The sequence below is a fragment of the Aspergillus bombycis genome, assembly GCF_001792695.1.
Source record: "Aspergillus bombycis strain NRRL26010 chromosome Unknown contig00019, whole genome shotgun sequence".
NCBI lineage: Eukaryota > Fungi > Ascomycota > Eurotiomycetes > Eurotiales > Aspergillaceae > Aspergillus > Aspergillus bombycis.
The window spans coordinates 50,163-66,035 of record NW_019170021.1 but is presented as its reverse complement, the minus strand read 5'-3'; the positions used below and the strand labels follow the sequence as shown (position 1 = coordinate 66,035).

General features: G+C 49.3%; 5 protein-coding genes across 5 annotated transcripts; 3 read left to right on the top strand and 2 right to left on the bottom strand.

The window, feature by feature from the left end:
• Positions 1–404: 404 nt before the first annotated feature.
• Positions 405–1,569, bottom strand: ABOM_002682 (M20 family metallopeptidase; the record flags this gene model as incomplete). Its single annotated transcript, XM_022529812.1, has 3 exons — positions 405–598; positions 658–968; positions 1,034–1,569. 3 exons carry the CDS (start codon positions 1,567–1,569, stop codon positions 405–407), a joined length of 1,041 nt encoding a protein of 346 aa, XP_022391710.1.
• Positions 1,570–3,642: 2,073 nt separating this feature from the next.
• Positions 3,643–5,549, bottom strand: ABOM_002681 (uncharacterized protein; the record flags this gene model as incomplete). The annotated part of the gene is made up of 6 exons (XM_022529811.1): positions 3,643–3,686; positions 3,744–4,344; positions 4,399–4,495; positions 4,564–4,624; positions 4,675–5,019; positions 5,093–5,549. 6 exons carry the CDS (start codon positions 5,547–5,549, stop codon positions 3,643–3,645), a joined length of 1,605 nt encoding a protein of 534 aa, XP_022391686.1.
• Positions 5,550–6,028: 479 nt separating this feature from the next.
• On the top strand, positions 6,029–7,018 carry ABOM_002680 (putative short-chain dehydrogenase; the record flags this gene model as incomplete). The annotated part of the gene is made up of 1 exon (XM_022529810.1): positions 6,029–7,018. One exon carries the CDS (start codon positions 6,029–6,031, stop codon positions 7,016–7,018), a length of 990 nt encoding a protein of 329 aa, XP_022391687.1.
• A 350-nt stretch (positions 7,019–7,368) lies between these two features.
• ABOM_002679 (DUF3632 domain-containing protein) lies at positions 7,369–10,385 on the top strand (the record flags this gene model as incomplete). Its single annotated transcript, XM_022529809.1, has 9 exons — positions 7,369–7,686; positions 7,736–7,799; positions 7,854–8,261; positions 8,876–9,052; positions 9,103–9,170; positions 9,216–9,598; positions 9,644–9,708; positions 9,760–10,216; positions 10,277–10,385. 9 exons carry the CDS (start codon positions 7,369–7,371, stop codon positions 10,383–10,385), a joined length of 2,049 nt encoding a protein of 682 aa, XP_022391744.1.
• A 1,146-nt stretch (positions 10,386–11,531) lies between these two features.
• Positions 11,532–15,109, top strand: ABOM_002678 (oleate hydratase; the record flags this gene model as incomplete). Its single annotated transcript, XM_022529808.1, has 6 exons — positions 11,532–11,843; positions 11,897–12,483; positions 12,533–12,687; positions 13,194–13,298; positions 13,375–13,999; positions 14,053–15,109. 6 exons carry the CDS (start codon positions 11,532–11,534, stop codon positions 15,107–15,109), a joined length of 2,841 nt encoding a protein of 946 aa, XP_022391743.1.
• Between the last annotated feature and the right edge of the window lie 764 nt (positions 15,110–15,873).

Sequence of the window (15,873 nt, the reverse complement as noted above, 5' to 3'; positions counted from 1 at the left end):
GTCTTATCAGGATGCCATAATTTTAGCGATAATGCTCTAGGCGTGCCCTACGGTAGCTCGCCCTTTTGGACACTACGCTAGATGCAACTTCATGCCAGCGATGCAACTATATATTTTACCGATTGGGGATTGTCCACCAGTGTCCCATAAAGAACATGCAATTTCACAAAGCTGCCATTCCTAATGAGAAGTAACTGAAATGTTTGAGGTATATTTTGAAGTTGAGTACCATTTTTCCTCGATCATACACTGGGACAGAAAATTGGTAGTGAATATAGCTGTATTGTGGCTGCTCATACGGAGCTCATATTGGAACGTCATATACAGGACGTCTCAGCGATGATACTAGCGTTTGATCAAATAAGACAGGACAGCTTAAAATGGCCCTCATGTTGGCATGCCATCTACCGAGCAGAATCTAACGCGTGCATCGTCAACTTTTTATATGCCCGAACCCCCTCCACCAGCTCATCAATCTCGATCTGTTCATTGTCTCCGTGCGCTACCAGGATAGATCCTGGCCCATATAGGTACTTCTTATGATTTCCCTTGAATCGTGGAACATCAGTCCCATACGAAACAGGGGCAGTTTCGAATCCTAGATACAGGTGTCAGCCCGTTGCTCATATAAGTAACCACACCCAAAGTCAAAGGTACCTTCAACATCATGATCAAGCAAGGTTTCGGGATACTCAAACTTGAACTCGAGTCGCACATTAGAATGTCGGGCAACAGTATCCGAGACGATCTGTTTGATCCCGGCCATATCCGTCGCAACTCGGACAGCACAAAGCGCTTTACTGGTCTCCGGCACGATATTATAACTCACACCACCCTCAATTGTCCCAATATTAAAAGTCGATGGCCCAAGCAGCGATGAACCCGGAAATTGCGTTTTCACCAAGTCATTCAGCGTTTCGATAAGTGCAATATTAGCATTCACCCCATGCTGAGGATATCCAGAGTGACTATCGCAGTCAGTTCAGGCACAGCCTAAGCCAGTGCATAAGTGATGTAAAAGGAAGTAACATACCAGGCCTTGCCCTCCCCAATCAATTCAAACACCAAATGCCCCTTGTGTCCGATGACTAATTTCCCCTCGGTCGGCTCCCCGAATATGACGCTCTCGAAGCTGAGGTTCTGGGTATTCGCTGCTATCATGCCGGGTCCACCTTTTTCTTCCCCGACTACAAATAATAGCCCTACGTCGCCTTCGTTGACCGCTCCTTCTGCCCTCAGCTCTTCTAGAGCGCAGATCTGCGCAGCCATGGGCCCTTTATCGTCGCATGCGCCCCGCCCATAGATTGTAGATCCCTCAATCCGTAGCGGGATATAGGGCGGGACGGTGTCCAGGTGGGATGTGAGACATACTCGGGTCTTTCGCTGGGTACCTAGATAGGCATATACATTTTCCCTGGTTGAGCCTTCGGCGATCGGAAGGCGTTCAACGGTATAGCCGAGGTTGGTGAGGTGGTCGTCTAAGAAGTAGGCGATTTCTTGTTCGTGTTCACTTGTACTCTTGGTTTGCATCAGAGAGGACAGAAGTGAGATGACGCTATCAGTGGCCATTTTTCTGGTAACTATCTTGTTGGCTCACTAACTTTAATTATGGTATTTGCGTTGAAGTAAAAGTGATGCGAATGACCCTTAATGGGTGCGGAGAAGTGATATGCCCATGTCGTCATCGGTCCGATCAACCGATCGGATCGGATCAAGATAAGATAAGAGATGCCCAAACCGATAATTCCTGGGGATAATCGAAGGCATTGATGGAAAATCAGCGCGAAGGTCGGAACTGGGATGGCAGATAACAATTGTAACGGACTAATGGGCTACCACGAGGACGCGTAAGATAGAGCAGAGTAATAGCCTCGTGCAAGAGGCTTGGGACAAGAAGAGATATTCGATCGGTAAGTGGTACCGAGGAGCTAAAGGAGGATGCTGCAAAGCTTGCGTGAATCTATGATCCCTGTTTCCCCAATGCAGAGCTACACAAGATGGATCAGCTTCTTGGCTAAGGTGAACGGGATGGTATGACCTGCTGCATTGGATAGTCTTCCAATCCACCAGCAACCTTCTAAAGAGGCCATGGAGGACCATTCGTTGATTGGTCTTGATTGACAAGCTATTTCTGGCAGGAGAATTTTGAAAGGTGAAGTTTAACCGAGCTGTTCCCATGCGTCCAATGTTAAGCTACCGGCATTTTACGGTCCCAGTAATACCCGTGCCCATAGCCCGTGTACCAAAGCACGCGTCGACCGCATCTAGGAGCACCAGACATTCCAATACCCCACACGGATCCAACCAATCTCCTATACGGAGCCCTGGTTGAAGCAGAAGTTAGAGCAGATTCGAAGCAGGAAGGACAGGACAGAAGGAGTAAGACACTGAGAATGGCGCGGTCAGAACGCGTGATCGAAGTAAAGGTGAAGGTTTCGAATAGTGTTTCAATGCTGCACTGTATTTCTTGAATCGGCATGTTTAGAACACCAAAGGAGGCTTTCTTAACGCAACGGCGAGGCCTGGAAATATTGATAGCGTTTGAGCTCAAGGAACATGACCAAGCATGTGGGAACAGAATCCTGCATTCGGCCAACTCTCGTCTGTGTGTACCTCAACATGGCGAGGTTCGCCGTAAAAGACAGCAAGCACAGCTAAAGCGCCCACGGAATTAGCAAAGTATCACTCTCAGTTACTTGAAAATATCCTCACTGCCTTCCGCGGATGCTGGATAGTTCTGGTTCCAATGGCAAAGAACAATCCGACACGGACAACCATGTTTGGTGGGTGGCATTGGTTGCTTACATCGATGGCTTTCGCTTTGGCTACACCACATGGCCTATATTTGCTATCCTAGTACACGAGCTGGACGGCCTTTGTGGGCCTTTCGCGGGCTCAGATTGCTACTTCACGATTGACGATGCACTTCGGCCGTCATCGGACATCGATCGGCGTGTAGTTGATGTTTCGATCGGAACCAATGAGCAGAACCACGGGTCCTGAAAGGGGATGTCCAGCCACAAAGCAGCCCCCACCAATAGCCTATACCTCTGAGGTCACCGAAACAAACATCCTTTATGGCTTTCTTAGAAGCTCACCCAGGTGACAATTTGGGCTTCCGGGTCATATGATGAATCATGAAAAGGTGAAGCGACCCAGGCAAATAGAGCGTTTTGAAACCCCGAGAGATCTTACTGTGAATCAGGCTCCCAGATGTGTCAGGTTTTCATGTGAGCTTCGAATATCATGTGGTCATGACTTTTATCACGCGGTGGTGTGCTTGTTTCTTAGAGTCTACTCAGAGATTGGGGTCGTTCCTCTATAATTCCAAACTCGATCGTACTGCGCTCACTAGGCACCCGAGCCTGATTTTCCGATCGCATCTGCCATTCAGATCGAAGCCCGATCATTTCTAATAGCATATTAAATACCGGTTTGAACCGAGATAGCGTTGGGCCAACTTCAGCATCGCGTCATAAGTCCCCAAATGCCTACCCCGGTTCCATGATATCGTGTGCCAATCTAAAATATACAGCCTTAGGAAATAGAAACCAATAGATGGCAGTCATTCATGGCATGCGTAATGTTGCCCATGTTATGGATTGGTCAGATCGTAGCACGGGGTGTTCTTGTCGGTGGCGGTTAGCAATGACCACCTGACTTTCGAAGAATTGACAGATATGCGCCTAGGGCCAGTGCGTTAGAACAAGACAGTAGGCGAAGGTTTCAGTAGTCTAGCTTACGCGGAGCCGTCCATCTCGTCCCAAGAACTTCAAGGATACTCTGGATCTCATTCGCCATTTGTAAGACGTCTGAATTCCCAGTCTCGCGACTCTGCCACATAAAATTTGCTGTAGCCTGATATAGACAGTCAAGTACCAGGGGACTCATCCTGAGCGACCCACCAAGATCCATGGCCGCGCGAATGCCTTTTGCAAAGTGAAAGACCGCCCGAGATACCTCATTGATACTGGAGAGTGCCATCTGTTGTACTTCTACATTCCCGGCTACCCCGCTAATACCGCTGCAACAATATCTGTCATACAGGAGAAGTAACGCACTATAGCAGATTCCAATGGCAGAAAACAGTGGAAGGTGTGCGGTCGGATCGTATGCTTTCTCGATCCATTCTTCGAGTTCGGTTGAGAGTGTATGTGATAGCGCCTGGGCGGTGCGATGCAGCTGCATCGCCTCTTCGTATCGAAATTCGACATCGGAGTTGCAATCGTTCAGGTGGCCAAGTACACGGGAGAGGACGTGCGCTGCTTGACAGGTACGTGTGAACGGACAGACTTGGATGGTAGTATTGGCGCGGACTGCGAGAGGTTCGACTACCGTGATTTCCTAGTGCTATTCAGTAACCTGCTTAGTCCGCTTAGGGCAAGGGTTGATGTATACACCACGATCCCAGGACTTGTCATCTGCAGGAAGGAAGTCCTCTGGTTGTGCATCTTCACATGCAAGCGGGCGGTCCCTGCCGCCTAGATTAACATATCTAGATTAATGAGTCAGTTCGGGCTACAGTGTACCAACAAGCGTAGGAGTGTTTTCGATAGAGTTTACCTGTCCAATATGATTACGGCCCACCAAGTACGACGCCTTTCCTCAAGTTCCACCCATGTACCTGTGTTCTTAAGCACATTAGAACGCCACAAGTGGGTAGATCTTACTCACCTACTCGGTTAAGCATCTGCGGCGCATCACTGCGCTGGTGAACTCCCATAGCATGTCCGAGTCGTGCGCAATGTCCCACTGTTAGATATGCCGCGGGATAGATAGAGTTTGATATCTCATATAGTGCGATCAGAAGTAGCGCCTGTAGCACTTTAATGGAGAAGACATTGCTGCTCTCAACATGCACATAGCAAGCTTTTGCAGACCTGTAAAGTTCTGCATCACTAGATTCCACTTCGCTACACGGTTGCGAATGCAACTGCATCGCTATCAATAGAAGGCAAAAATCAGGTTCATTCCTACGATCCGCATCCGAGAGTTGCTGGTACAGCCGCAACTTGGAAACTGTCCAGAAACAAGTTTCAGTCTCCATCAAACAGACCACCCGGTGCCGGGCCCGGCTTGGCCATGATCTTACCTATAGGGAAGAATGTGTGGACACTATTCAAGTAAACATCAACCTCGTATCGAACCTGTGCAGGACTCCGGAGATAACGGAGGTATTCAGGCGGCAGAGCGATGCGTGTGTTAGACTCCAGATAACTTCGATCCGGAGAAACATCGGAGTCGAGGAACAAGGTGGAGAGACCGTTCATGATGGAGGAACCCGCACCCCTTGCGCTTTTCTCATATCCGTTCGGATGAGTACGTCTGCGGGGTAAAGGGCCATTTTCACCGGTTTCTTGGGAATCCGGACTTCCAGTATTGTCTGCAGCTGTCGTGGAGCTCCTGTCAATAGGGGTGTAATCGCAGGCCCTCCCAGTCTTGCGACAAACGAAACATCTAGGCCTCTCTTTCGTACACTTTCGTTTCTGCTTGCGACAAGTGAGACACGCGTTAATAGCTCGCGGGTTATAGGCTTCTGGATCTGCCATGACTTTGAGGATGTTGAGGTAGAACTTCCCGTAGACGCGGGAATTGAATGCGGGCGGGCGGCCGCCCGGAGACAAAAGTGGGCGAGGATATCACATGATTCTTGACCAATAGGAAGCACGTGCAACCTCAAAAGTAACATTCAATTGGCCATGTATCACGTGTAGTATGACCCGCTTGCCAGTCACGGGTTCTTCGTTTCATAGATTTAATCCGCCCGCATTTGCATCCGCATCCGTATGGGGCCTCAAGATGATACTATTCAACGGCTTTAAGGACGATCTAACTCCGCAATGGACCTCTACAGCGTCAATCGTAAAATTTGGCATGATGCTGGGCATATTGGAGCATATAAAAGGGGCGACAAATCCATATCTTCTAGAGCCATTCAGTGCAGCCTCAATTTGAATTTATCCAGTTCAAGATACATAATTGACCCAACCCTAACACCGTGACCTATACATCAACAATTTCCTTCACGATGTCAACCACCAACAGCTCACTTAACAACTCCAAAGGTGGCACCAATTGCCATCCCACCGCACTGGAGATCATCAAGAGCAATGGCTTAGAAGGCAAACTCCAGGGAAAAGTCATCCTCATCACTGGCTGCTCCTCGGGCATCGGCATTGACACAGCCCGTGCCCTGTCCGTCACCGGGGCTACGCTCTATCTCACCGCGCGTGATTTGAAGAAGGCCGAGAAAGCGTTGGGAGATCTCATCAAGCAGCCCAACGTCCACCTCCTAACCTTGAACCTCGACTCGCTGGTCAGCGTGCGCGCCTGTGCGGAAGCTTTCCTGTCTAAAAGCTCCCAATTGAACATCCTGATCAACAATGCAGCGGTCATGGCGACACCGGAGGGCCGGACGCAAGATGGATTCGAAACTCAATTCGGTACCAACCACTTAGGTCATTTTACGCTGTTCTACCTGTTGAAACCTACTCTGCTCGCGTCCTCAACCCCGGAGTTTCACTCGCGTGTTGTCAATGTCTCTTCCATGGCACACCGCTGGGGTGAGCCTGTCTTTGAGAACATTAACCTGGAGGGAATCTACGAGCCGTGGAGAGCATACGGTCAGAGCAAGACGGCGAACATCTGGACGGCCAATGAGATCGAGAGACGATATGGGTCTCAGGGCCTTCATGCTTTCAGTGTTCACCCTGGTGGTATTAGGACTGGGTTACAGCAATACGTTCCCCAGGAACAGAGGGACGCATGGGATAAGGATGATGCGATTTCTGGTGTGTGGAAAACTTCGGAGCACGGGGCTGCCACCACCATTTGGGCCGCGGTGGCGCAGGAGCTAGAAGGCAAGGGCGGGAAATATCTCGAGGATTGTCAGATTGCAGACAAATATGATCCGAGTACGGGAACTGCTGGAAAGGGATATGCTCCCTGGGCGTATGACAAGGCAAAGCAGACGAAGCTGTGGGAAATGTCATTGAACCTGGCAGGGTTACATGCCTAAATCTGATATGACGTCGGAAACTACCAGTGCAGGGCGAATAGAAACACTTGATTCGTTATTGGATACCATGTACCGTTGTTAATTTCGATTAATATGCAGCTTCTTGCAGGATAGACCAATAAACCAACAATTGCCAAGCATGTTGCGTCTATCAACCGACACTAAAACCACCAGCCCCAATCAAACCCACTCAATGCTGCAGATCAGATCAGCGCGTGGCTAGAAGGCGCATTATGATTCATGCGTGCAATCAGCCGATAAACCCCGCCTGATAAGCTGCTATTATAAAATCATGTCTTTCTGCCTTCGTGTCCTCTTCGACCATCACGAAAATACTTACTCGACGTAAAATGGCCTCTCTAACTTTGTCTTCGGGGATTGAATCGCCTTCAGAGCGAGAGAACCAACTCTTTGCGATATTGAATGAATATGCCCAACCTTCTAGCTCAACCACAGCTTCCGCAGCCGCACAAAGTATCCATGGTTTCGCAGCTCCACTTCTGTCTGATTCCAATGCGGATAGCCTAGAGAACCTGCTTTGGCAGGTTTGGAATATTGTTATCAATGTCGCGAAACAGATCCCATGTGACAGTCCATCGCAGGAACGGTTAGTGGAACTTGTGAAGGCGCTGACCGACATACCACCGACAACGATACAAATTTGGGGTGTGAGTTATCCCTCATCTTGAGCGCTTTGGATTGGACTGAATCTTCTAGAATGATACTAAACTCTGGGTGGATTTACCTCTTCTGGGGCCCGAAATGAGAGAAGCCTGGAACCGTACGTGTTCACGGATCATAGGAGAAAGACAAAAATATGCTGATGGAATTTTAGTCACTCCAACAGGCAACGAAGCCGAAGAGAAAATCAAAGAATGGATCAACCTTAACTCTTTCGTCGCACGCCTACTGAGCCTTGGCCTCGCACCATGGACCAATCTCGCTGTATGGGCTCTCCGGGATGCCCTCGAGGAAGAATCGTCGGGGAGGAAGGTGGAGTGTGACATTGCCGTGGCTAGGGAATGGTTCAAACATGGTGGGCCTGTTTTGCGACAGCAAACCATGGCTGCAGAGAACAAGGAAGAGCGGATTATGGCTGGTGGATCATTGTACCAGGGACCGGCCAAGCTGTGCCCTGAACGATGGAACTTCTGGAAGGAGCGTCTGAGTCAGATGAGCGATCAGGGAGGTGAGCTGGGACAGGTTGCGAGTACAGCGAAGACGGCAATGGATCACCTGGAAGGTAATGAATAGTATCGGAACCGTAGGTCTAGTATAGATATCACCCCGCGGAACTTTCTCCCGTACTCATATGTCATCACTAGAACCAGGGAAGATATGAATCACGGAAGTCAAATATTAGTTGGACGGCGGTGCGAAACGCTGGATGTTGACCTCCCCGATATCTCCCAATACCCTATTCGGGTATGAGGCAGCTTGGTTAAAAGCCATACTTCCCTGGACCATGCTACAAAATCTCTGGATATCCAATTGCTAGGCTGGCTATTCTCTGACATTTTAAATATGCTTTTATTTCGACCTTTAAGCTGTCCCATAGTTGTTGACGCCACGATAGGGCCTTAAAAGCGTGACATCACGACTTCTAGAAGGTTAGGAAAGATAATTAACTTCTGATAATCCCGGTACCAGATCCAAGTGATCATTGCTGACGCTACGATCGGAAGCCTTATTACAGGCAACTCCACTGTGTAAATTTCTCAAAACTGTGGACTTTACTGAGCTACGTGGGTGCATGGTGAACGCAAGTGGTAATTCGGCCATTAAACACGAGTCCCATTTACAACAATATTATACTGGGCATGAATGGAGCAATCTGGTAGCTAATGACCAGTCCAGAGTATTGGAGCCGGCTACTTATCGTCCTCTCGATTGTTGGGGCTGTGGTAGCTACGCTCTTCTACCTTCTCCGGTTGTATAGCCATTGCCTTGGTACCGGGAAGCTGGACGCTGGCGATGTACTCCTAGGTTTAGGACTGGTATTATCTTATGGCATTACCATAACGACCGTCGTCGGTATGTGCAGCGATTCTTATAGGTAATGGCTTCATTATTGACTGTGCTAGCTGCATTGGAAGGCGTTGGTATAGACCTTGCAACTCTGTCGTGGAGGACTCTTCGTCGAGTAACATTGGTATGAGCTACCCGCCATTGAAATGACACATTCACTAACTATTAGGAGATGTTCTGGATCGCCCAGGAATTCTGGCCAGCCGTCCAGGTCTGCATCAAGGTGTCCATCATACTTCTTCTTCGGAGGTTCCTGGGATCTGTCAAGAGCGTACTTCCTCTTACACTTGTTCTCGCAGTTTTTACTATCGCATGGGGATTGGCAGCTCTAGTTGCGAATACCTTCCAATGCTGGCCACCGCAGACTTTTTGGAATCACGAAATTGGGGGCCATTGCGTGAGTGGACAGAAGGCCCTTTTTATGGCTCTTGGATCCGTGTCATTCCTCGAGGATATAGTGTTGTTGGCAATCCCATTTGCCATAGTATGGCAAATGCAAATAGCGCCACGAAAGAAAATACTGCTTACCATCTTGTTCTGTATGGGTGGAATGTAAGTTCATACCAGGCTGAACCGCCCTTTACTGACATCAACCAGGGTTTGTATTTTTAGCCTCTTGCGCCTGATCGTATTCAGGTATTACCCAGAAACCAACCTCACTGGTGAATAGGCCCATATGCAACCTTATTCTAATTTCTGCTAATCTGTGTAAGAAAGCGGCACAAAAGAAAGAATCTGGACGCTCCTCGAAATTGATATTGCGGTCGTCTGCGCCTCGGTCGTCATGATGCCACCCTTGTTTAAACGTTGTACCGAAACCTGCAGGAGAACCTACCAGCAAACAAGAAGTCGCTGGACGACAGCGGAGTTTCCTGAACAGACGGACCGTTGGCCACTTCATAAGCACTGCACGAACCTCTCCCTGGATGGTGGCTCCGAAGTGCGATCACAGGCTTACCCTCCTTCGACTGTAGATGTGCGCGATCGCAGAGCAAACATAGCAGGAGGTTGTATCAGAGTCGAGACGACTATCCTTCGGGACGTTCATGACCGCGATATGCTTTGGCCGCAGCCTGGGAGAAGCTCCTCGACCTCGGGGGTACCATCGACCCTTGCGGGGGAGGATAAGGTGCTTGATGATATGTTGAACGTTGACTTTAGTGGTGTTGGGTGGGTGAGAGCTACCCATAGACACCCATCTAGATAGTAAATCTAACTGCGCTTGTTGAGTGAGCACTCACCAAATCGGGAATGTCAGAAGCTCAGGCCGACAAGCACTATATATTGGAGACTTCCTGCTATTCAGGCTGAGAGACTCGGAGAACTGGAGCTGCCATGATTATATCAGGCGAGAAGCATGGCTTGACTCGGCGTTTTTGAAATTGCTCTGTATCAACCTCTATTGTCACATTGATCCCTTGCCTCTTGAGACAGCCGAGAAATATTGAAAGCTTCGCGCACATATATCCCGTATCTGAAGGATGTTGAAAATCTCCAGTACGACAAGACTGTCGTACTGCTTTACTACTCTTGGTCGAATATTGGATGGATTGCCCAAGATGCTGGAACATGCCTAGCAGCTTCTAAGACTCTAACGGGGAGAACATGACATGGTCAACCGACACTGGAAAAGTGTACTCTTGGTTGTCTGGTGAGAGTTTGACGTCATTAACTAATTCATGCCCAAGCGGCTTGAGACACACGCTCGGCTTCTGACTGCGGCCTGATAGCCACTTCATGGTGAGGAAAGGACTGCGATTCCAGAATATCCCGTCGTATTCGATACGATACGTCGCCAATGCTGTGTACCCGCATGTGTTATCTATACCCAGTATCAAGAGCATGTCCAATAGGCTAATGTTTAGAGTCTGTTTTTTAATAGCCGAGGGCTCTAATAACCAGGGTCTGCACTCTATGCATTAGTCGTCAAGCACAAACTCTCATTGTGCTGGTTACAACCAGTTAGAAGACAGACATATGTGCATAGGCCCAATGCTATACGATAGGCTCTCGGCATTTGAGCGGTAGATCCTTCAGACTACGGCAAAACCAAGGCTCAGATCTCACTGATCGACTCCTCGTATGATGTCGGATTCGTCTATCCGACAAATATCATTGCGATGATTTGCTAGAACCCACGGAGATACGGGTATTGAGAGCGCCGTGAAGCTGTTTGTGCCTCCATCGGTTCGTGCCCTTCACGGCTGATCGACAAAAACCTCCCCGCACTCCACATCCTCGGTCCGCCATAAGTTAGCATGCCTTGCACATGATTGCTACTGCTACACAATCTCATTGTACTTTCACTGCAACAAAGTGGTCTGACAGAGAATGACTCGCATCCGGGGGATAGCCAATGCGCTCATGTTATTGGCACTGCAAGATGGAAAGTGCGGATGGGGGGGTATAAAGAGAACTTTCTCGGGCTCTCTGATGAGCTTTAGTTGCCGTCAAAGAATACTGCGCGAACAGAAAGATATCCACCATGGAGAACCCGATTTCCCGTGTACTTGCATTATCCAACCGTATCCCACTGAGAAGAGCGTTGGAAATACTATGGGCGAACCCTAGACGACGCGTTGCCACTTCGGCAGGCCTGGTCGCAACATACCTTGTCCTAGTGGCTTGTTTACGGTTTCAGAGACTACGGAGACTGCATCGTCAGTATCGGCAATACTCAACCCGTCAAGGGATGGCCTATATGACGGACCATGATGCTTGGGCCATTCAAAAACAGGTTCTCCAACTGGAGTTCCCTACGATATCCCTGAAGGCTCTACAGTTTGCGCTCTTCCGAGTAAAGAATACCAGGTCAAACCCAATATAGATAAAGACTGATGGACTGAGCAGACATATGGTATCCCCACAATCTCGAAACTATTGCTCAAGACATCCCAATTCTCCGACCCGGCTACCTCGTTCAAGCGCTATGCCGACACCGGTGCACTCATTGGCCAGTTCATGTCCTTTGAGCCAACATCTGACCGTGCCCTTACGGCCATCGCGCGAACAAAGTTCCTGCACACCGGCTATCGAACCAGTGGTAGCATTCTCAACTCGGACATGCTATATACCCTGAGTCTGTTTGCGACCGAGCCGATCCGCTTCGTGGAGACATTCGAATGGCGTTCCATGAGCGACCTGGAGAGATGTGCTATCGGCACGTATTGGAAAAACCTAGGAGATGCACTTGAGATTGACTTCACAGAGTTGCCATCTGCGAAGACGGGATTCCGGGATGGACTACATTTTCTGGAAGAGATGACCGAATGGAGCCATCGATACGAGGAGCAACACATGATGCCCAGCCCCGAAAACAAGGCCGTCGCAGATAAGACTATGGACGTTCTGGTCTATGCTTTGCCGGCTTGGTTGAAGGGTGTTGGGGTCAATTTTGCCTCTTGTATGATGGATGAAAGACTTCGGGTGGCAATGATGTGAGTCTCGTCTCCTTGGGGCTTTGGTAGCGAGATGCTAACGAGTTAGGTATGACGCCCCCGCTCGCCTATACTATGCCATCTTCTTCTCTCTGGTAGCTGTTCGCCGGTTCTACCTCCGATATCTGTCGCTACCACGGCCGAAGCTTCTCCGACTGGATGTGTTTTCCGCGGATGCCAATGAGCACGGTCGCCACTATGTTAGTACCTGGAGCGGAGCACCGTACTACGTTCAGCCTACCCTCTTGAATCGCTGGGGTCTATCGGCGTGGCTTAGTCGGTTGTTGGGCCTACCACTGCCTGGAGACGAAGGAGAAAAGTACTATCCCAAGGGATTTGATACAGCCGACCTGGGGCCTAAGTATTTCGAAGGGAAAGGGCACAAAACAGTCCAAGACTATTATGCTCAATTGGTGAAGGGCAGGAAAGCAAGGCCATTTATAGATTGATAGATTGAACGGTCTATAGAACACCTCGGTCTCTTTACCCTTTTAGGAATGAGCTGCTACTAGCATATACTGAGAACTTATTTTCTTTTTATCACAATCGTGCCTGGCACTACATTCCCACTAACTACATAATCCTTGGGAACGCAAAGGTTAGAAAAATGCCGCGTGCAGAATCGTTCTGCCCAGAAAGATGGCTGTCGTGGCTGTCGTGGCGTCATAACGGATGCGATCCAGACTCTGACATCTAGCGAATCACCCCAGCATTCCAGGCCTTGACCTGCCCGTCCCACGGTTCTGACATTTTAAAGCTTGATGGATCAAACAAAACAAATATCGCTCTGACATCAGAAAAATCTCATTGCCACCGTGCGCCTAGAACCCCTTCAATAAAAGTCAAGTAAACTTGCAACTTCCGTGACTATTTCTCAACCCCTTCCCTAAGCCAGACCAGACGCCGTCCCTTCTGCCCTCTCCCTCTCCCTGATTATTGTCATCATGCCCAGTCGCAAATCATCAAGATCTTCGTTACGGCAAAGCGTTGGACGGGGGCATCGCCCGCCCGACAAGCTTGACGTCTGGATCCTCGGCAGTGGCATTGCCTCCCTCACAGCTGCCGTGCATTTAATTCAGGAAGCTAATGTGCCTCCGGAAAAGATCCATATCCTGGAGAAGATAGTTGTGGCTGGGGGAGGTACGATTAGCGAAGGGGACCCAGTGAATGGGTACAATTACCGGGCAGGAGGGATGCCGTCTTTCAACGGCTCGGCCATGCAAGAATTGCTCTCGGTGGTTCCCTCCAGGACGCGAAAAGGCAAGACAGCTCTAGACGATATTGTAGAGTTCGGCAGCCACGCTCTTAATTCGACCTCCCATACACGCCTGCTCACTCGGAGGGCCCATGACCTGGGTCGTATTGATCCGCGAAAAGTCAACATAGGGCTTCGGGACCGCATAGATCTTTTTGTGATGGTCTCGAAAAGTGAAAAGGCGCTAGGGAGAACACGGATTAAGGATCACTTTAGTAGGAGCTTCTTCAAGAGTAATTACTGGCTGGTCCTGGCCACGACGTAAGAAAGCGCAATCAGCAACGTGAGGCATTTTAAGACTAATCGTTTGCTAGATTCGGTTTCCAGCCGTGGCACAGCGCTGCCGAATTACGCCGATATATCGCCAGTTTCATGCACGATATCCACGATCTAAACTTCCCGCGCGTTCTAGACTGTGGTCGGTATAATCGCCATGAAGCCATCGTTGCGCCCATCGCCCATTTCCTAACATCGCAAGGTGTTGACTTTCAGTTCAGTACCATTGTATCCGATATCATTATGGACCCGACAAACGAGAACCGCGTCTCAGCTATTTGCGCGCACAGGGAGAGCGAGCCTGACCACAAGATTGTGCTGGGACCGAACGACATCGTCATTGTTTCCGTTGGCTCCGTCATGTCTGGGATGACGGTGGGTAGCAACACCGAACCGCCCTCATTAGAGCTTATGGAGATCGATAAAGATCTTGATGAGAACTGGCTGCTATGGCTCGAACTATCGACGAAGAACCCCAAATTCGGAAATGCATATAATTTCTGCACGCGCATGCCGGAGTCCCGCTTGGAATCGTTTACCGTCACGCTCAAGGACCCCGAATTCTTCAACCGATTCTGTAAATTAACAGACAACCAGCCTGGCACAGCCGCGTTCGTGACTCTGAAAGACAGTAGCTGGATTATCAGCCTGAACATCCCGCAACAGCCACTGTTCCCCGACCAGCCAGGCGATGTGCAAGTTCTTTGGGGGTATGCGCTTTGTCCCGAGCCAGAGGGTAACTATGTTAAGAAGTCGATGCTGGTCTGTTCTGGGGAGGAGATTATGACAGAAATACTCCGTCACTTGCAGTTTCCGGTCGAGACGATATTGAAAAACTCCATCACCATCCCGTCTGTCGTCCCACGGATGACGGCGACATTGCTCCCGCGGGCATATGGCGATCGACCACAAGTGATACCGGAGGGAATGGAAAACTTGGCACTTATTGGACAATTTGTGGATATACCGGACGAAGTCGTGGTTTCTATGGACTATGGTGTGAGAGGGGCGCAAATGGCGGTGCGTCGATTGATGGGGTTGGACATTGAGGGTAAGAAGTCGAAGAGAAATTCCGCGGTCAGCCTCTTGATGTAGTTTTAGAGCGAGCTGTATCTATGTATGTATATTTCCACGGCTGAATGAATGGAACTTCCGGATGTTTCTTGCTGGTGCATCATCCTGTTGGCCCTCGGATCCTGGCTGGGCGGGGGGATCTTAAGGGTTTTGTAAATCTCTACCCAATCCGGTAATAGTAGGGTGGACGATGCATCCCCGATGCCTAATCGCATTATATCCACGTCTACTGGCAATGACATTACGCCATGACCCTTGATATCAAAAGTCATTACCACATATCTACATTAGCCTGGCGAAGAGAGGTTGCGTTAGCTACCAAAGTAAAGCACAGTAACGACTCTTTTGCGCATGTCGATTGGTAGCTTCAAAATGCCTATCTTTGCCTCCATTTTCAATCATGGTGGGCCGGGGCTAATCTGAAACTAGTCCAATCGTATACCCGCAGGACACAGAAGATATGCAAAATAATATAATATAGCTTATCACCGTCGGACAGCGCCGCAGAGGGATCCGTGGCGTGTATAGAGAGGCCGCTAATCCGGCCTCTTCCGGGAAGTTGAGGGGAAATTAAGTCGCCTAGCATTCAAGCTTTCGACTGGGGTCCATAATTCAGGGCTTGTTCATTCCCGCTCATATTTCGATCTGTTATTGGCCACCCACTCATTTCTCCGAGGCTTTTGTTCCGTCCTGGAGCCATTCGCGATAAGAGGCCTATTTGACTCCACATTCTCTCCTTCACTGATTGAACAATTCCATGGAGCGGCCCACAACCTGTTAGAATG